The sequence below is a fragment of the Lagopus muta genome, chromosome 2 (assembly GCF_023343835.1).
Source record: "Lagopus muta isolate bLagMut1 chromosome 2, bLagMut1 primary, whole genome shotgun sequence".
Lineage (NCBI taxonomy): Eukaryota > Metazoa > Chordata > Aves > Galliformes > Phasianidae > Lagopus > Lagopus muta.
The window spans coordinates 22782712-22803178 of record NC_064434.1 but is presented as its reverse complement, the minus strand read 5'-3'; the positions used below and the strand labels follow the sequence as shown (position 1 = coordinate 22803178).

The 20467-nt window shown below is 43.1% G+C and overlaps 1 protein-coding gene across 4 annotated transcripts in view; it reads left to right on the top strand.

Moving 5' to 3' along the window:
- GCLC (glutamate-cysteine ligase catalytic subunit) overlaps positions 1-12291 on the top strand; it is a 32105-nt gene extending 19814 nt beyond the window's left edge. For all 4 annotated transcript variants that reach the window (XM_048936950.1, XM_048936951.1, XM_048936953.1 and 1 more), the window contains exons 7-16: positions 1218-1292; positions 2142-2258; positions 2987-3125; positions 3640-3752; positions 4443-4535; positions 5248-5352; positions 7455-7536; positions 7624-7724; positions 7824-7944; positions 10548-12291. In XM_048936950.1, coding sequence (XP_048792907.1) covers positions 1218-1292; positions 2142-2258; positions 2987-3125; positions 3640-3752; positions 4443-4535; positions 5248-5352; positions 7455-7536; positions 7624-7724; positions 7824-7944; positions 10548-10753 — 1152 coding nt within the window. In that variant the 3' untranslated portion in view covers positions 10754-12291. The remainder of the gene's footprint in view (positions 1-1217; positions 1293-2141; positions 2259-2986; positions 3126-3639; positions 3753-4442; positions 4536-5247; positions 5353-7454; positions 7537-7623; positions 7725-7823; positions 7945-10547) is intronic.
- Positions 12292-20467: the final 8176 nt, after the last annotated feature.

Sequence of the window (20467 nt, the reverse complement as noted above, 5' to 3'; positions counted from 1 at the left end):
TTTTCTCACCACACACATAGAATACAACTTGATTTGAGGTATTTTCGGGGTCAGAAAGTGTCCTGATCAGCTCACTTGGGATCATTTGCATGGGCACTGTCCCCTGCGAGCAACAAGGCATAGTGCTGTGCTCCTGCCCTTGTTTAGGCTTCATGCACTGAGCCTGAGATGTTCTGGATGTTTTTTGAATCTTGCTCACAGGTGGGAAGGGCTTCAGTGGCAGGTTAGGAATCTGTGCCTTTGTTGGAGATTTTAATGGTCTGTGGTCAAGGATAATTGTATTCAACTGATGTTATTCAGGCCAGTATCACCAGTGATGGTGATTCAGAGTTGAAGCAGGTTACATAAGGTCATGATAGGATTCATTCCAACCTAAATTACTCTGTGATTTATGAATGTGTAAACTCCGAAGAAGGAAACAGAGGCTTTTAATCTGTTTATCATCTTTTAACCGTATTGAGGTGACTGGGCCCTCTCTGTGTTTCTGAAGTGCATGGAGTGGTGGTTTGGGAACTCTGGGGAGTAAAATCAGTTAGAAATGCATCTTGCGTTTGATGCTGCTCTGAGCAAATTTCACCAAAATTGCAAAGAAATGATAGTTTCTAGGGACTTTTGTGGTACAGCTTCCACGTCAGTAACAGTAAATAATATTTCATGTTGTGTTCATTTTCATGTTGTGTCCTGGCCTCCAATGCAGACAAAACCGTTCTTTCAACAAAAGTTACAGTAAACAAAAAAAAAGTCTATTTTTTCCCAGATGCGGGATCAAACACAAACATACTGAAGGCAGTTCTTTAGAACAGGAATTGAAACAGGATTGGCTGTCACATAAAGCAAATTTCACATCTACATCTGACTGTCGTTTTAAGTGAGTAGGTTCCTGGTGTGGTTCCTGAATGCACATTATCAACCCACGTGTGTTGTAGATGTTAATTCAGTTGTCTTTGGTTCTGGCAAGTGTTTGTGTATCTGGCTTCAGAGCTGAGGTGTTGTCATCTGAAGTGTTCTAATAAACATGGAGAGTGTGGGGAAGGAAGCTTGTAATACAGATGCTGCTGGTAGATGAGGCAAAAGCTTGTCCAAGTGTCTTGAAAGAAAAAGCACATAAACTTCTGATTTTACGATTCTTCTACAGTTTTGTAGGCTCTGATTCCAGGAAGATTATGCTTGTACTAAGATTATAGAAACTGTAATAGCAATTGTCCTTCCTTCATTAGGTAACATTCCAGGCTTGCAGCATTTCTGAAGCAAGATATCTCTATGATCAACTAGCTACAATCTGTCCCATTGTGGTGAGTAATGCACTTCTGTCACATCACATCCCCGTTGTATGAAAGCCACCACATGTGAAAAATAAAATCTGAATTAAGACCTTAAATGCTAGCTACAAATTTAATATTCTGGGTAAAATGTTGATTTCTCTTACTATGCTATCACATCAACAGTGTCATTCGTTTAATGTCCAAATATGTTTAATGAATTTGAGCTATCGCTTTGGAGTGTTTGAAAGAGAAGCATGTGATACCACAGAGCTTATGTCTCTAACTTTACTCTGCTAAACACATGAAAAATACTTCTGTTGAATACTTCTTGAAGTGCATTTGGGGAAGCTTTTCATGGAAAATAGCTGAAGTCACTCCTCGAGCAATTTGTAAATTTTTGGCTTTGGTCTGTTTCACTTACATCTGTCCCTTTGTAAGCGTGTAGAAGCAAGTATTGTAATAAAATTAATATTGGCCTATTTTGGATGGTGAACAGCTCCTTCTCTGAGTGAAATGTATTGCAGCTTTGCTGCTGAAGTGCCTGCCAAATAAAAATAAAAAGATTGCTGGGTGAATTTCATGAGTGCAGAAGCACCGTATTTGCTGATCTTGTTATGAAATTTCTTCTTCATCAACTTTCTGTTCCTTAAATGCTGAGGTAGTAAGTATGGAGAGCATTAGATGCCACTTCAGAAATGCTGACATTTAATGCAGGCACTTTATGGGGTAGGAGTTGAGAGACTTTGTGGTATGAGCTTTGTCTGCATGCTAAACTGCAATGTGTACTTCATGCACGTTTCCCTTTCCTGTGGGATTAAGGCATTGGTTTTGGTTCCTTGGCCTGTACTTCTGTTTTCACGTTAGGCTGTTTTCTTTCAGATGGCCTTGAGTGCTGCATCTCCATTCTACAGAGGCTATGTGTCCGATATTGATTGTCGCTGGGGAGTCATATCTGCATCTGTGGATGATCGAACGCGAGAAGAGAGGGGGCTGGAGGTAAGTGATATGGGTAGGAGGCATCTGCTGTTCTTCAGAGAAAAATGTTAAACTTTCATCAATACCAAATTCTGCTTGTGGTCATCAGAGTCCCTGATGGGGGAATTTGACAGTTGTTGTGGTAAATACAGAAAAGATTGTGTAAGCAGTCATGTTGGTTGTACAGCTTACAGAAGCAAATACCTTTTCAGTTAGGTATGGAATTTCAGTTAAACTCCTCTTTTGCTCCTCCACAGCTTACTAAAATTGTCCGTGTTTAAATTTTCCATTCTGTGCTTAGGCCCAAAAGGCAGAAATTAGTTTGAGTTAAATAGCAGGTGATGCTGAGTAATCCAGTAATGTAAACTGGAGCTTCATGAAGGGAGCAATTGCCAGAACTTCAGGAATTTCTGTAAGAATTAATTGGCATCTGAGACACATAAGAAAAAAAGTCTACTTGAAATACTTCTTTAGCTTTAAACCCAGTTTAAGACTATTTCTAGCAATGTGTGTGTAATAAACTGCATCAGTATGTGTTGGAACAGGTATAATAATGCTTTCCAGATAGTTGGGGTAATGTTGATTACATCAGGAAAATGTTTCCATTTAAGATTCATGCTTTTAATAATTTTGAGGCTGTAGGGATTTTTAAAACAGCGTAATAATTCTGACATAAGTGTCATTAGTGAGCAAAACTTAGGTAACATTGTTAACAAGCTGTTAAAATATTGTATTCTTAAATTATATAGCCACTGAAGAACAACCATTATAGAATCAGTAAATCCAGATATGATTCCATAGACAGTTATCTATCTGAATGTGGTGAGAAATACAATGACATTGATTTGACAATAGACAAAGATATCTACGAGCACCTAATAAAGGAAGGTAAGTGATTGCTTCATTATGAGCAGGTTTAGAATTGTGCTTGCACTGTATGGGGATATTTTAGTTTTTGTTTCAATCATTGTGATTTCCTGAGAGTAACTCCTTTTCAGAAAGTATCTGTGCACCGTGACCTTAAGAGTAAAAAATACATATATTTGTGCAAGAAACTGTCCCTAATTCCAGCATGAGAAGCTTAGTGAATTGTGTACTAATCTTTTACTTTTGTGGAGAGACAGAACTGCTTTAGGAAACGTGACACAGAGGCACATCAGAAAACAGAAATGGCAGCCACACCAATATCCAACTGCCACTTCCAAAGAAGACCTTGCTCTTTTTTTCTCTTTAATCATTTCCTTCCTTCCCAAAATCATCGTTTTGACTTTAACAGGATGTGGTGGGTTGAGGTAGTATTACAGAGTTGGATTTTTTTCACTTTAGGTTCTTGTAAAACAAATCATTTCTTAGAGCCTCCTTTGCTGCATTTGAATTGTTTCTCTGAATTTTCATTTTGTAGGTATTGACCACCTTTTGGCACAGCATATTGCACACTTGTTTATTCGAGACCCATTGACTTTGTTTGAGGAGAAAATACATCTAGATGATGCAAATGAATCCGACCATTTTGAGGTTGTGTCTGATTTAGAGGAATTTAATAAATGTCTATGTACGATTTCTCTTTCTTTATAGTACTGCTTAGTTGAAGGATGGTTATATTGGCTAAGATATTCTTTTTCCTGACTTCTTCATTTCAGATAGTTTTTTAGCATATGACTTTGCAGTTATAAGCATGTATTTCTGTTTAATCATTTACTTAGAAGAAAATGGTACCTTACATTTTAAATGCAACAAAATTAAAGGGCACAAACCAGTTGTGTATGTAGTTGATATGGGGAATTGCCTTTTTTGTATGACTTCCTGAAAGCTCGTTTGCATGACATCTCTTCTGCATGTGTCCCTCTTACACAAACTAATGAAAATCTGTATAGCATAGCTATTATTTTGTAATCATAGTATGATATTTTTACTCATTTTTACATTTGGATGTGTCAGTCCCTTAGGAAAAGACCTGTTTCATCTCAGCTCAGCCTAGTATCTCATGTAATCCTCAAATAAAATAGTATAAGAAAGTATAGCATAGTTGCTTAGAGGATGAATAGTTGTATTATGCTTTTTAGAGAGTCATCACTCAATTTGGAACTATTTCTCTGTTAATTTGAGCTTCTTTTGGGGAGTTATTAAGACGGTTCGTTTTGCTTTGATTATCTTACATAATGATGTGTATCTTAACTGCAACAGATAATTTCTTGTGCTTTGCAGAACATTCAGTCTACAAACTGGCAGACAATGAGATTTAAACCACCCCCTCCAAATTCAGATATAGGATGGAGAGTGGAATTCAGGCCTATGGAGGTAAGGAGGGAGTCAATTTGCACAAAAAAATCCATTTACTTTTAAGTGGAAAAGTACTAGATATGCTGCCATTCAGTATCAGACCCTTGTTACTTGTGTTTTCTTCCCTCTGAGTTGCTAGATGCAAATGAAGTGGACAGCAGTGTTTAATCAGACATGAACTGTGGAATGTAACTGACAGGAGAATCCACTGTAGCACAGCAAGGCATGCTAATGGATTTGGGGTGACAGGGAAATGAATTAGGCTTGTACTAAAACTTCTGCAAACAAAGACCTGTTTAGTTTCCAGGGACCTTACTTCTCCGTGCTTTTATTGGTACTGAACAATTCCGCTGTCACTGTTTTGTGTTTTACAAGTGCTTTTATTTTATAGCTGTCTGAGTTGAGTCCCTTAAGTGGGAGTTTAAAAGCTATAATGCATTTCTAATTACACAGAGCCTGTAGGTACAGGTTATTAGGTAGCCTTTTGGAACACAAGTGCGCTTTGGCATTGGTTTAAAGGGTTGAACTTGAAGTGTCCACACTGTTGTGCACTTGAAGGCACGATCATTCCAGCACGTACATCACCGTCTCTGCTTGTAGAATGTGTATGAATATACACGTCAGTGTGAATTGTTGGAGTCCAACCATTCTAAACTCTCTCAGATAGCCATCTGTTTCTATGGGCATGTTCCCACTAGTGTAATTCCATCTCTAATTCTTTCATGTCTAGGTCCAGTTAACAGACTTTGAAAACTCTGCGTATGTTGTGTTTGTGGTACTGCTAACTCGAGTGATTCTGTCATACAAACTGGATTTTCTCATTCCTTTGTCTAAGGTAGGTGTGAAAGATGGGATTTACTGAAGCTAATTGCAAAATATTTGCATCGTGTTTAATTTTTACCGTCTGCAGTCTAGGAATTACTGAGTGTGTGCTTACTGAACAGTCATTTCTGTCTTTCAGTCAGTTTTCATTTGGGCCAGTAATTTGCTTCAATTTAACTTCTGCAGTTGCAGATATTTTACTGCCATCTAATGGAGTTAAGCTTGCAGGGGCATTGCTAGCTGCCTCTTGATGTTTCATGACTCCTTTAAAAATGGCTGATGGGCCCTTATTCAGAAAGGCATCAAACCACTGCCTTCATTTCAGTTGCATGCTCCTTCTACAGTCCTGCTGCTGTATCTCAGTGAGCAGTGGCCATGTGACATTATGGTTTTCCTTTTTGGTTGTTGTGTGGCTTCATGCTTGTTTAATGAACACCAAACAAAATGCTTCCCTGAAGTCCTGCTTGCTCGTGGCATAGGAATTCCTGTGGTGCCCGACAATGTCAAGCAGCTAGAGAAATGCTGATAAAGAGCATTGTCACAAAAATGTTTTGAGACTCAAAAAGGGCATGTTTCCACTGTTTTACAGCAGAAATAGACCGTGGAGTTCAAATAAACTTACTTTGGTATTTGTTCTAATGTGGTTACAGTGTGTGTCTTGTGATCTCACTTTTTTGTTGTTCGTATCTGAAGGAGAAGCTGAGGTACCTAAGCAGGATACTTCCCTCTTAGCTTAACAGAATTGTCCTGCAATGCTATGGGTAACCTTAAAGAAGATCTTGAAGGCTTTTGGCAGACTGTATAATAGAAAGCACTGCCAGTGCTGCCTGCATAGTGTCCTGATGCTTTTCTTAACATGTTTAATTAAAATGGAGAAATATAGTGAAGTTGTAAACTAATGGTAGTTGTATCATACAGGTGGTGTGATCTCTTACAATATGAAATCATACCAAGCTTACAAAGAGAAATTCTCTCACTTATGTCAGGGAATTCAGATTCCAAAAATAATAGAGTGCTTAGTGACATTGTTATGTGGAATGTCTGAAAAGCACAACTTTATTGAATGTTTGTTAAGACTGAAACAGTTTGGGTGCAGAAAGAATATGGAGAGAGTTTGTGATGAAGAAATCAAATTGTCTGAGCCTGCCGAGCGATTTAGCAGGTAATGCAGCACAGAACTGTACGACTGTTGGTAAACTCACCTCTTTCAGTTCAAAAGAAACAATGCAGGTTTTTGAGACTAATCTTACCCTGATCTCTTCCATCTGATTGAGTACTGCTGTAGTTCAGTTAGCTAGTGTGTAAATAAATTCCGTAATATAGGAAGAACGAGAACGGGCTTTTGAAAAGCAAAGCTTTGAAAGGTAGGAATTAAGTGAGGATTTCACATTATCCTTAAAGATGAAACACGGAATTCAGCAATTAGTATCCCTTCTTCTACAGGCAGCTTAGTAAAACTAGTGTCCAAAATAAGCAATGTTCATTTCCTCAGGATACACCTACCAAAGAACTTGGACAGATTCTCTGTCTGTAAACTTAGGAGCAATGCTTTGTTGTTTGTAGGTTTTCTGGGAAGTCTGCAATGTGGAACTACTTTTCCAGCAGCTTATCTGAGTATTTCACAGATGTTTGGATATGGGATATTCCCTTACAATGTTACTGGAAGTGTTTGAGTTTATTTTAACTTTTTTTTAGAAACAGTTATAACTTTTCAGAAGACTTCAATGACCTTGTTAATAAAAGCAGCCGACTGTGGATAGGAGGATAGCAATTTTTGTCTGTACACAATTAAATTGCATCTGGATACACGAAAAAAAATCAGATGGAATGCAACCTGTTACACACAGCTGCATTCTGTTTTCGGTCTGACTTATAAGATTAACGTAGCATTTTCTAACAGTACCTCTCCTGCTGGAGACCTGATTTTATAGTGTCACCTTCTCATGGTTTTGTACAGAACCAGTAAATACTTATTTCCAGAGTTTGGTCTTATGTGGTAAAGCAATTAAAAACGCGAGAGATTTTTCAACTAGTGAGACTCCAAACTAATGAGAGAGTTTGGAGAGTCCTTGCTTTCTATAATGCCATTGATCTCTGCAATATTTGCTTTGCTAGGTGGATGAAAATATGAAGATGGCCCAGAAAAGAGATGCTGTTCGGCAGGGAATGTTTTACTTCAGAAAGGATATTTGCAAAGGTATCCCAGCAAGCATTCTAACAACATGATGGTCAGTAATTACTGCATTTCTTCTGACTTACTACTTTCCCTTTGTCTCTCACGAAGGTGGAAATGTCGTGGATGGATGTGGCTCTGCACAAAATGGGACGGGCACAGACACGGAAGAGTACACCTTAATGAGCATTGATACAATTATAAACGGGAAGGTCATAGCCTCTTTACCTGGGACACACAGCCTTCCCCTCTGCTCTGTCCTCCTTGAATTGACTAAGCATGTTTCATGCTGACTGTGTTCTCTCATACAGGAAGGAGTCTTCCCTGGTTTGATCCCAATTTTGAATTCTTACCTTGAAAACATGGAGGTGGATGTGGACACAAGATGCACCATCCTAAACTACCTGAAGTTAATAAAAAAGAGAGCATCTGGTATGTTTGACACTTTCAGGCACTGATTTTCCTGCTGTTTTTCTACTTCGAATGTAATAAGGATGTTCTCTAATTATCAGCTGGGTAGAACTATTGGCAACTGTGACTTTCTGGTGAAGTGTTAAGTCTTAGGATCAAAGGACTGACGGGTGCTTTGGCTTAAATTAGGTCATGTTTAATTCTGTTCATAAATGTTTTGTGATCCATTTTAGAACTTAACTTAGGAGTAATTGGTACGTTACTCCCAAACTGCAGTTGTATTTCCAAGATATTTTTTCAGCAGCACTTTTATGAGTATGTGGGGCTGGGTCTGATAGCCTGGCAAAGGGCCTGGCTCCAAAGTGTGCTGGCGTTAAGTTTGGTTAAGCTCTGATATGCAAGAGCATGGGGACTTGTCTTTAGTTCCCTGATAAGAAAGTCTTTCTGTAAGTAGTGAAAATCTTTGAACTCAAACCAGGTTCTTCTGCCTTTTTCATGCTGCATTGCCTTCTCAGGTGATATAATGACCTCTTATGCTCCTTCTTTAAATGCAGCAGTGTACTGAGCAGAAGATGCAGGCCAAGGGCTTTCATTCAGAACTGGGCTTAACAGTCGTTAGCAGCTTTATACTGAAGTACAAATCCTTCTTGTGCCTTCCATGCTCAGTTTAGCTAGACAGTTGTACAATCAATGAATATACAGATGGTATATGTAAGATCAATGAATATACAGATGGTATCGTATGTCCAGGAGTTTGGCTGATGTAATTATGTTGCTAGACTAAGGAAAAGAGGACACTCACCCTATCGTGGTCTCATGTAATAAACTCCGGTGGAGTAGATCTCCAGTAGAAGAGATCCTTCCCCACTGGCAGTCAGCTCTTAAATGGGTCTAGGAGAGGTGGAGCCAAGCTCATAGAACGGCTTGGTTGGAAGGGACCCCACGGATCATCAAGGCCCAAGCTCCTGCCACAAGCAGGGCCACCAAGCTCCAGATCTGGTTGTCCAGGACCACGGCCTTATGAGTCAGAACACATACTTTGTTTATTTGTGATACATTCGTTGGTTTTAAATTTAGTGTAGCATTCCTTTTTAATTACTGAAGATTGTGATAGAACATTCTAGCTAAAGATGTTTTTAAAACTGAGGCAAAAATCAGGTCTTTCTCCTGCCTCTTAATTTAATGCTTTAGCAGCTCTAGAGAGTGGTAACACGTTTTAATTAATTGTTGCTTTCACTGAAAATGTTCTTTCAAAGCCTGCTTGTCTGTGGAAGGTTTCTGTCCCTCAGGTAACACAGATGAGGGATTTGGTGCTTGACTTAACAAAGAGAAAGTAAACTGGTAAGAAGAAAACGTTTGAGGTTCGTTAACCCTCAAAGTAGCAGAGCTTCCAAAATATTCCATTATTTTGTATTGCTTATAATTAGATTTAAAAAATGCTTTCGGAAAAAAGAGAGATGCAGAGATAGTTTTTTTTGTGTTCTTTTTCCTGAAGAGGTAGTTAACCCAGGCTCAACGCTGTGCCATGGGTGTTTCACATTCAAATGTGATTTCCAATTATTTCAGGGTTTTATGCCTTCTAGTTCCTATGCTGCATGGTAATGTTTCTCCTGCAATATATAGTATTAAATAGTATTAAAGTATTAAATAGTATAGAACACCAGCCACATTTCTTAAAAACTTGTTTTATAGGGATGCGTCCTGTCAGCCTACCGTGATGTCTTACTGTCATAATTACTTTTATCTTATACTCATTGGAGTTTGCTTGCATGTACTGCATTCAGGAGTGAGATTTAGTAGGCTGAATGCTGGTGTCCAGCTGGCTCACAGCTGCTCCTTCACAAGGACACAGGTCTCCTACAGGCAGTGTGTGTTACTTGGTGCTGGGGGCCCTGGGGCATCTGATGGCTGCCCTGTGGCCAGCAGTATCCTGCGTAGTGAAGCAGGGGCAGTGTGTGCAAGCCAGGAGCTGCTGTAGTTGGGAACCTGCCTGTCTTCTGCTAGAGGAGCTGCCAGAGGGAAAAAGTAAGAGAGTGATTAAGGGCACATGAAGCAGAGATAGCAGCTGAGTTGGATGGAAAATTATATAGGATCACAGAATGGTTTGGGTTGGAAAGGTCCTAAGAGATCATGCAGTTCAACCCCCCCCCCCCCCCATGGGCAGAGCTGCCACCCACCAGGTTAGGCTGCTCAGGGTCTGTCCAGCCTGGCCTTGAGTTCCTCTGGGGGCATCCACAACTTCTCTGGGCAGCTGTGCCACTGCCTCACTGCCCTTTGTAATTATTGTAGTGGTGTCTGTTGGTTTGTCTCAGACAGCTTTTCTATTGAAGTGTTTTGAAGACCCCTTGCTATTCGATCTGTTGGTAACGCCTGTTCTAGCATCTCAGTGTGATGCCTTTCTCTGTGCTGCTTTTATAGAAGATTTGAAATTTTGAAGATTGTACCAGAAGAGTTTGGGACTGTCAGTGATGCATCAGCTGAATTTTGCTTGAAGTTTTAGCCTCATTAAAAAGAAAAAAGTAGGAATGCGTTTCCTATGAAAGTTAATTAATTGTGTGTGGAATGTTGTGTTTTACTGCTACATAAGGTGTACTAACTGACATTTGGTTTTGTTTTACCCCCAGGAGAACTAATGACAGTCGCCCGGTGGATGAGGGAATTCATCGCACAGCACCCAGACTACAAGCAGGATAGTGTGATAACAGATGAAATGAATTACAGCCTTATTTGGAAATGCAACCAAATCGCGCTAGGCCAAGCAGAATGTCCAGAACTGTTGGGGGTAGGATTTAACAAGAAACCAAGTGGAAACAAAACTGACCCTTTGTAATGAATGTTTGTTAAATAATAGAAAGTTTTAAGTCTTTTAGCTAAGCACTAGCAAAGGTACTGTGAATCTGATACAGTTTCATGGTGTGAAGACCAAAACAGGGATACTGCACTCTGAAATGGGCCAATGCCTAAATATTCGTTTAAGGCATCCTAAAGTGGGCATATTCTTATTGTTAAGGTTTATACAATGTACATGTAAATAGTAAAATATTTTTATGATTAACATCAATGTATTTTAATAAGCATTGTATCTAAAGTTATTGTGAATTAGCTCATTAACTTTTTTATGCTTAGAAAAGGAAAATTGTCCTGAACAACTTTGTAAATGTAATGGTACTTGTATATTATATGCATTCCAGTTACTGAATGTTTACTGTAATTTTTTAACCTGGAATGTGCTGAGTAATCTACCTTATTGTGTAAGAAAGGAAAAAAAAAACCTTAACCTACCTGACTCCCAGACTTCTTCCTTCCATTTTGGTTTTGAAAGTACTAAAGAACAGAAAAATGCATGTGCATCCCATTTGTTAATCTCTACAGCAGTTCTCAGTTGCTGCAATTCTACATCTGGGTGCACAGTGTAGAATTGGAGGAACAGAGCTATCTCTAGTCAGATAACACAACTCCCTGTCTCCTGGTAACTGCAGTTTTACACAAGTGCTGCCATGTTCTTTCATAACCTGCATTTCCTACAACAAGAACTCCATCTTTTCCCAGAACTTTTTTTTTTCCTAGCATGGTTCAGAACTTTGCCCCACTTTTTATGATCTGACAGAACAGCAGAAAGAGGGAAGAGCTGATGTAAGAGAGGAGGAAGTGGGAGCTGAACAGAAATCTGTCCTTATGCAGGAATCAGGTGACTGCTCTGGGCTCTGGCACTCCTTCACTGCTGGGAGAGCCTGCATTGCTGCTGCTCCCACAGTCAGTAACAACTGCAGCACAAAACCAAGGACCTTTTTGTTCCTCCTAATGGTTGAGTTCCTCATTCCTCATTCACTATTAAAAATATTTCTGGCAGCATGTTTATGCTTCATACAGGTAGCTGAGGTACCTACAGAGCTGTAAGTATGGGCAGCTTTACCTCCTCTATAAAGTAATGCAAGGAGATGATGGAGCATGTGAGTCCTTTGAACTGGGAGCAGTGCTGGCAGTGACTGTAAGATACATAAAATTTAGCCATTGCAACTGTAAATAAAGCAAACTTACGGGGCCTTTTAATTTAGCTTCTTAACTGATTCCTAAAAGTGCATTGCATTATGGATGCATTATGCAAAGCTTAATGCAAGAGCATATAAATATCTGAGGTGTAATGATCTTTACCAAGGACTAATGGAGAAACTGCATTGAAAAGGTGCACTAAAGAGAGGCTTTTATGTACTGACATTAGAATTTGTTCTGTGTTCACAGGTGTGCTTTAGAGAATAAAAAGAATGCTTTTTGTGTGGTGGTGAACTTGTTTTAATCAAGGTGTAGGCGTATGCTAATTAAGTTTGTGTAATAAGGAAATAAAATAAAATTTGCAGTATGTGTTTGTCACTTGCATGAGTTGGAGTCGGTCTCAGATTCAAAAAAGGAACTCTTGTACTTCCTGAGGACTGATAGCGAAGGTTTTATCACTCCTGCAACAGAAATTGTGTCATCTTTGATGCAGCATCTGTCTGACTGTGTAGCACGAGGTGCTGCAATTGAAAGAACCCTTAGGAAAATGACTGCTTCACTACTGGTAGCATATCAATGTAACGTATCAGTGCGTCCTTTTTGTGTGAGCATCACGATGTCCTGGCTCCAGTTCAACTGCAGTAATCTGACTCCTTCCTGCCTTCTCAGCTTGAAGACCCTGTTCTGATTTCTTGGAAGTCTTGGCATCATAAACAATATTCTGGGACAGCTGTCCTCTTTCCTGAAAAATCATGCAGCTTGAAACTGCAAAACAAATGTTTACAGTCACCGTGTTTAGTTTTACTAGAGGATTAGGATTATATTCTGTGCGTAGCTCTGGTTTTGCAGCAAATTTAAGTGACAGCGGAGGTAGCTCCAGCAGCTGCTTAGATAGCTGGAGCTGGATGTCAGCAGGAAGGAATTGCTGCAGTCCCTCCAGGAGCTGGTCCGTTCTTCTGACTGCCTCTTATGCATATCAACATATGCAAAAACACTCCTGGGGATATTCTTTAGGAAAGCAGATGAAGGGACGAAATGCAATAGTCCTCCAGCTGGCAGCAATGCGTAACAGAAGGTTGCTACTGAGCATAGTGCTGAGCAGTGTGAGAGCCTGTGGTGTAGCACCAGTCTAGAAACAAGAATGTGACATTGGAGCATGGTAGCAGGGAACATGGGTCTCACCAAGTCCGAAGGACCTGATGATTTGCTGGAATTTCCTTGAAGCATGTTTGCTTGGGGAGGAACAGCTCATCTGCCCCTTGCCGGTGCAACAAAAGGGCAAAAGCAAGGAAGTTCCTGGGTCCCAGTAGACAGCTGTGAGTGAAGAGGGAAAAAACAAAGCGATGCCAAAGCATCCACTCACCACCTGTTTTCTCTGCCGGGAGTCCAACTGGAGGTGGAAATGTGTCCTCAGCAGGCAGAGCCGAGGATGGGAGCAGACAGCCCCTGCCGAGTAGCACCGTGCCCTGTGTGGGGTTTGGAGGAGGCAGTGACACAGCGACACCGCCTCATCTCCCAGAGCTCGAGGGGCGCTCCTTCAGAAGGTTTAGCTGTCTGCGAACTGAACAACCGGGTGAACAGCCTGTGTTAAGTAAGAAATGGCTCCCTAGTGTTTTCTAAGTCCATATGTGTGTGCACCTGTTAATTTAGCTCTCCAGTTCATTCCCATATCTCAATATCTTCCCCAAACTACCCTGTTATGTGGACCTACGGGAGCTGTAATCATCCTGCCAGTGAGAAGGCAGAATGGTTCAGAGGGCAGCACCCAGAGACAGGCTGCTGACAGGAGTGCTCAGAATCCTGCAGGGAAGCGCTGGTATGCGGCGGCTCCGCAGGGGGATGCTGGCGCGAAGTGGCTCGGTGAACTTGTGCAGGAGGAGGAGAGGTCGTGTGAGGTGAAAGCAGCTGCGGGAGGCGGGAACGAAGTCTGAGAGTGAAGCTGACGAGGTCGAATGTCAGAAATCGCCCGCTCTCCCCGCGCAGCGATTCGCGGGGCAGCCACACCACGCTGACCTCCGGCTCCCTGGCTTTTTTCAGCTCCGTTTTATCCTCCCCTTACACCACTCGGTAAGCTGGGCTCTGTGCCTTCAACCCGTTCCCACAGGAGCACACAGATGCGGGGCCGCACAGCTAATCCCCCTTTCCTCACAGCGCGGGCACTCGGAGGCCAACGCTCGCACTGCTGTCCTCGGCCTGCTCCGCACAGCTGGGCGCAGAGCTGCCCCTGGGCCGGCCCCGCCGTGGAACTCGGGCCTCGCAGAGCGGCCTCTCTTGCCTGCAGCTTGTCCCGGGGGAGCGCAGAACGAGCCACGATCCTGCCTGGGATCTGATCTCGGCGCAGGACGAGCTCGTTGCTAAGCCCGGCGCCAGCCCTAGGTGGCCTCCTAGGCTCAGCGGGCTGGGAAGTGCAAATCACAGTGCTGGAGGAAGGAGGAGGGAAAACAGTCACAGCCACAGCGGCGTATCAGATCCAAACCCTCTCTGGGTTCTGGCTGCAGGGATCTGCGGCTGTGCTGAGCACCGGGTCATGCTGCGTCCTGGTATGACAGCTGGGGACAGAGCCGGCAGCCCTCGTGGCGGCAGCATTTGCCCGCACAGGCTGGGAAATGGGGCAGGCAGTTCAGCTGCACTGAGAGCTCTGCCCAGAGCAAACCACCTCTGTGTGAATCACAGTGTGCAGCGCCCAGGTGCTCCTGGGCATGGCACGTCCCAGTGGGCTCTGCAGGGTGGGCAGGGGTTGCTCTTAAAGTGTTCACTTCTGGGTGGCAAATGTTACTTTAGAAAAAAAACCAGCAAGAAGCTCCTATCTAAGACTGCTCAGAGAATGGCACAAAATAACGTATTTCAGATTTTTGTCTCTTCCCCTTCATTTATGGCCTGCAGCCTGCTGTGTCCCTCAGTTGTTGCGAGTTGCCTTGCTGGGAGCTGGCACAATGTCCCGAATCCAAACCTGGCGCTAGAACAAGACTGCGTTTCTCATCCTACCTCAGAAAAGCAAAATCAAGTGCAAGGTCCTGCAGCTGGGTTGGGGCAATTCCAAGCACAAATCTAGGCTGCATGGAGAATGGCTTGAGAGTAGCCCTGAGGAGAAGGATTTGGGGGTGTCAGTTGATGAAAGATTCAACATGAGCTGGCAGTGTGCACTTGCAGCCCAGAAGGCCAACCATATCCTTGGGATGCATCAAGAGAAGTGTGACCAGCAGGTCAAGGGAGGTGATTCTGCCCCTCCACTCTGCTCTTGTGAGACTCCCCCGCCCTGATCCCGCACCCTGACAGCCTTCCCCTCCCCCCTGGTTCTGGAGCACCCAAAACAAGAAGGACATGGATTTGTTGAGCAGGGTCCAGAGGGGGGCCACAAAGATGATCAGAAGGCTGGAGCACCTCCCCTATGAGGAAAGGCTGAGAGAGCTGGGGCTTTTCAGCTGGAGAGAAGGCTGTGAGGGGACTTTATAACAGCCTTCCAGTATGTGAAGGGAGTCTACAGGAAAGCTGGGGAGGGACTTGTTAAAAGGGCAGGTAGAAAGAGAAGGAGATGAATTGGCTTTAAACTGGAAAAGGGTAGATTTAGACTAGATATTAGGAAGAAATTATTTACTGTGAGCGTGGTGAAACACTGGAACAGGTTGCTCTGTGAGGTTGTGGATGCCCCCTCCCTGGAGGCTTTCAAGGCCAGACTGGATGGGGCTTTAAGCAGCCTGGTCTAGAGGGAGGTGTCCCTGCCTATAGTACGGGGGTTGAAATTAGATGATCTTTAAGGTCCCTTCCAACCCAAACCATTTTATGGTTCTAAGAAATGGCACAGAAAGGAGGATTCAAGATGTGCACCAGAGTATCCAGAAGAGGACTCTGCAGGAGATTGTGTGCAGGCTTGCACAAAGCCTTGTAGCTGTTCTCAAGACAGACCAGAGCAAGCTGTTCTGAGCACAGAGGAATGCATCCTCTGGGGCTGTGCTGTCCAGAGGTGGGGATGACCCAGGTGCATCCCTGCTTAGGATGTCATCATTCTGTTTCCATGAGGAATAACACTAACACTTGTCTTGAAGAACCCAGGAGATGATGTGATGTGGTGAGTCTAATGCTCTAATTGCAATTAATATTAAACATTCTGATTTATTCTGTCTACCAGCTGCTCTATATTTATCACATTTCCTCCACTGTGCTCAGAGTTTGAGAGGTGGTGCAGTGACAACCTCACACATGCATCTCCTATCTCTTAACATGAAGAAACAAATTTGGTCTGTACTAGAGACATCCTTGTAACAGCTTTTACCAGTGGAGCCCATTGGCAGGAAGGGCTTATAATCAGCCATTCTTGTGTTCATCTGATACCTACCGTGAGAAGACATCTGCAAGCTGTGCAGTGTTAAAACAGGCTCCATGTGTCTTGCCTCCAGGAGACATTACAGACAACACTGAAGTCACTGAATGCTAGTGCTGTGTCCTCATGGCACATCACCAGTTGGGTATAGGCTGCTGTGACAGGCCCTGCAACAGGAGCCAGTGGCATAGTAGCTGCTCTCCAAAGCTCTTTACACGGGGAGAAAACACTCCATAACATGAGGTTTCTGGTTTTGTGACCTGCTTGGTGGTTTCCCTCTGGATAGGCAGGGGAGCAGATCTCAGCTGCTCTGCTCTCATGAGTGCTCCCATGAGACCTCAAACTTGACACAGAAATTAAAAAGACAGCCTTCAGGGAAAACAGCTGGTTCCATCCTTGCTGCTCTCTTTAGCAGCCTGACCTTCTCCTCCAGCACACCCCTCCCTTATCTCCAGGCAGAGTGTCTCCGCTACTGAGTCTCCTCTCCCTTGCTCTTGTGCAAGCTCTGCCTCCATCCTCCTGCCTGGGAAGATGACAGCTGCACATCCTCCCACAGCAGCACAACAGCAGTCTTGAGCTTGCAGGAAGCAAAGCAGGAGACGGTGATCTCTTCTTGATGCCAGAGGGAGGTGAGAAAGGCAGGAAGACCTGTGGAGTCAGACATGGAGCAAGCCATCCAGTAGCCCTCATTGAAAGGCCCCATTATTATTTCTTGTTCCCAAAGAAGTCTCAAGGGTTAGGCACTCTAAGGATGTACAAACTGAGGGGGAAGAAGGTATCTAAATGCTCGTGTTACAAGGTTGTGTATGCCTGTTTTTTTGTCCATGGTTAACAAAAAAAAAAATTAAAAAAAAAAAGAAGAGGGAGATGCTGAAGAGTCCCAAGCTCAGCTTATCTGGCCTTTGATCTCAAAAGCACGAACTGAGCTTTCATTGTGGACAAAAGAAGACAGGGCTGCCACAGCTATAAATGGTCTGCAAAGAGGCAGGCAGATGAAATTCTGCTTTCATCCAGAGACAGGAAAGCAGGTAGCAGCTATGGAGATCTTTTGGCCATAGAAGAGAGGTGAGAAGAGGAAGAGAACCCAACAAATGCAACCAGATAGAGTGGGGAGATATCTGGGAGGGAACCCAGGAATGGGCAAACATGAAAAACCTGGGGCAGATTCCATGGTGGGACAAGGTGATGGTGTCTGGCACCTGATGGTCCTCAGAAGGTTAGGCTGGTGTGCTAATTAGGACCAGAGGCCTTTCTGGTTGCAAAATTTTATCTTGAAACGATAAAATTAAAAACAAAACAACTCTAAGCTACGCCTTGACACTTAGACATCCACAGATGATTGCCAGTGAATGCTCTTAGATTCTTACCTCATGAGCTTCGGCATGTGGCAAAACAGGCAGGGAGCTTCTGTGCGTGTGGCTAATGGGGAACAGGTTTGGGGTGTGCAACCAGGAACGCTTTTTCAGCAATCCTGAATAATGCTTTCTCAGTGAGAAGAGCTGTGGTTTCCATCCTCATCTACATCTTTCTGTGTGACGTGCATAGACTGGAAAGGCATTAAGCATTTCTGGGTAGAAATGGTAACTTCAGATGCCTCAGAGAAGCATCAAAACTTGCTGTTGAGAAAAGGGAGCTCTGAGAGGGTGAGGCTGTGGGATGGCTGGGATTAACGCAACCAGGACAGCACCATGAATGACAGTGGCTGTGTCTCACTGCTGTATGGTGGCAGCTGAAGCTTTATGTCACTCATAGCAGTGATCCTAACTCAAAAGCTTTTGTAGGCTTAGAGTAAATTTTAATCTAGAACAGCAGTGGCCAAAGTCCATTTATGTTGACAGTTTTCTCCGCGATGGACCACGGCATCAGACACTTGTTCATTTACTGCCTTCTCCAAGTGCCTGAGCTCTGGATTTCTCTCCAAGCTTGGACTGCATCTCCAAGCTTCCCAGGCATCTCTGCAAGTACCTTCCAGACACTGTGGAGCACCAAAAGACCTGTATAAATTAAATCACCATCCAAACCTACAATGCCCACAGTCTCAGAGGAACAGATGTTGGGAGGAAGCAACAGGCATTGGCAATCCACAGGTTGTGATAGTGGCATCTTTCGCTTTTTCAACAAGGGCTTATCCTCCCTATTGGACTTTACTACCATAGAAAACAAAAAGAGTAGAACATATTTTTAAGCCTCTGTATAAATCAGTAATATACTGACATGTTCATTACTGTGCAATGTTCTGCTTGCCTTACCTCAAGAGGCATAAAATAGAGCTAGAGACAGCCAAGGCCAAAGAGAACATTCAGGAAAAAAAAAAAAAAAAAGAAAGGAAAGAAAATAAAGAGGAGATAATGCAACCTAAGGCAGGGACTGCATTAGAAGCCCTGAGCACTGGGAGCTGCTTCAATATTCAAGCAGTCACTGATAGAGTATGCAAAAGGAGAGCATGGGCCACTCAGACTTCTCATCTAGCAGCTAAACATCTCAATCACCAGCTTCCTTCAACCACCAACTTGCAGTGCACTGCAACTACAGAATGTGTCCACGCTAGTTTCATGCTTGGCCATGCTTAGTATGAAGGAAGTCTTCATCACCATAAGACAGAATCACAGAATACCCCAAGTTGGAAGGGACCCACAAGGATCATGGAGTCCAGTTCCTGATTCCACACAGAACCAGTCCAAACTCAAACCCAATGTCTGAGAGCACTGTCCAAACACTCCTTGAACTCCAGCAGCCTGGGGCTGTGACCACTGCCCTGGGCAGCCTGTTCCATGCTCACCATCCTCTGGTGCAGAACCTTTCCTAACACCCAAACTGACCTTCCACTGACACAGCTCCATGCCATTCCCTCAGATCCTGGCAGTGAACAAAGAGATCAGTGCCTGCTCCCGCACTCCACCTTAACCATCTCTATTAGCTTTCCAAATCATCTTTTCTAGTCATACTAATGGGTACAGTCCACACTTCAGGAAGCATTGTGGTAATAGCCTGTTAACAGTAGCCATTCTGGTTGCTTTGAACTCTAAAGACACCTTACCTTCCCCATGAAGCAAACAAAGTTTTAGGCTACAATATGTACCTAGGAAAGCAAGCAGTCACGGCGGACCTAATATGCACATAAACATGTGGTTAGCTTACTCCCTGGCACAGTCCCAGCTTGATCTGACCAGCAGTTTGCTAGCCTACACCATGCATGGCCCAAAGAGTTATTCAGGTGGGCAGGATGCAGCCGTGCTGCTCAGATGGGCAGAGTTTTTGATTGTGTGGCCACAAGCTGCCTCAAGGTGAGTTGACCTCCTTGGACTGTTTCATTTTCTAGTACAGATTTAACCTATGTACCTCATACCAACTTGCACTGGAGGGAATATGACATATCCATAAATAGCTATGAAGACTTTTAACTTTCATATATCCATATTTTTTCTTGGTTTTGCCAGCAGACCTCTATACAGAACTAGAATTTATGCTGTTGCAGTTATATGTAGGAGTACTTGAAGGCATATTGTGTACTGTAGAGGAACCAAGGAGCCCTTCACAGGTGAAGAGCCGGTCAAGTACAGCGGCTCCAAGCAAATGGCACAGCCTTAGAAATGTATGATTCAACCTTGTGAAAGTCAAGCAGCAGTCTCATATAATACACGCTCTTCATACACACTGTCTCCAAGTCCAGTTTTTAGTAAAATATCTGAAAAGCTACATCCAGATGTTCTGTCTGAAATAGCAAATAGATGTTATCATGCACGGAAAGGATCTAATATCATTGCATGTTCCCTAAAGCATGCACAGAAACTGATTTTCTGATAACAAAAGTGCAGCTCAAACTGCCTAGCAATTTAGAAATGACAGAATAGAAGAACAAAACTGTAGAGGTTGGAAGAGTCCACTGGAGCTCATCCAGTCCAAAGCATTGCTCAAAGAACAGTCAGATGAAATAAGTCACTCAGGACCGTGCCCAGTTGGATTTTGAATGTCTCCAAAATGGAGACTGCATCCTCCCTGGGCAACATGTGCCAATCTCACAGTGCCAAAGGTTTTTTCTAATTTCAAGTTTCAGTTCATGCCTCTCGTCCTGTAACAGGGTACCACTGATAAGTGACTTTGTCTTTTTTAAGCCCTCCCATCAGGTATTCCTCCATACCAACAATATCTCCCACGACACTTTGCTAAGGAAAGCAGTTCCAGCTCTCTCAGCCTCTCCTCATATGACAGATACTCCAGTGGCTTTATCACCTCGCT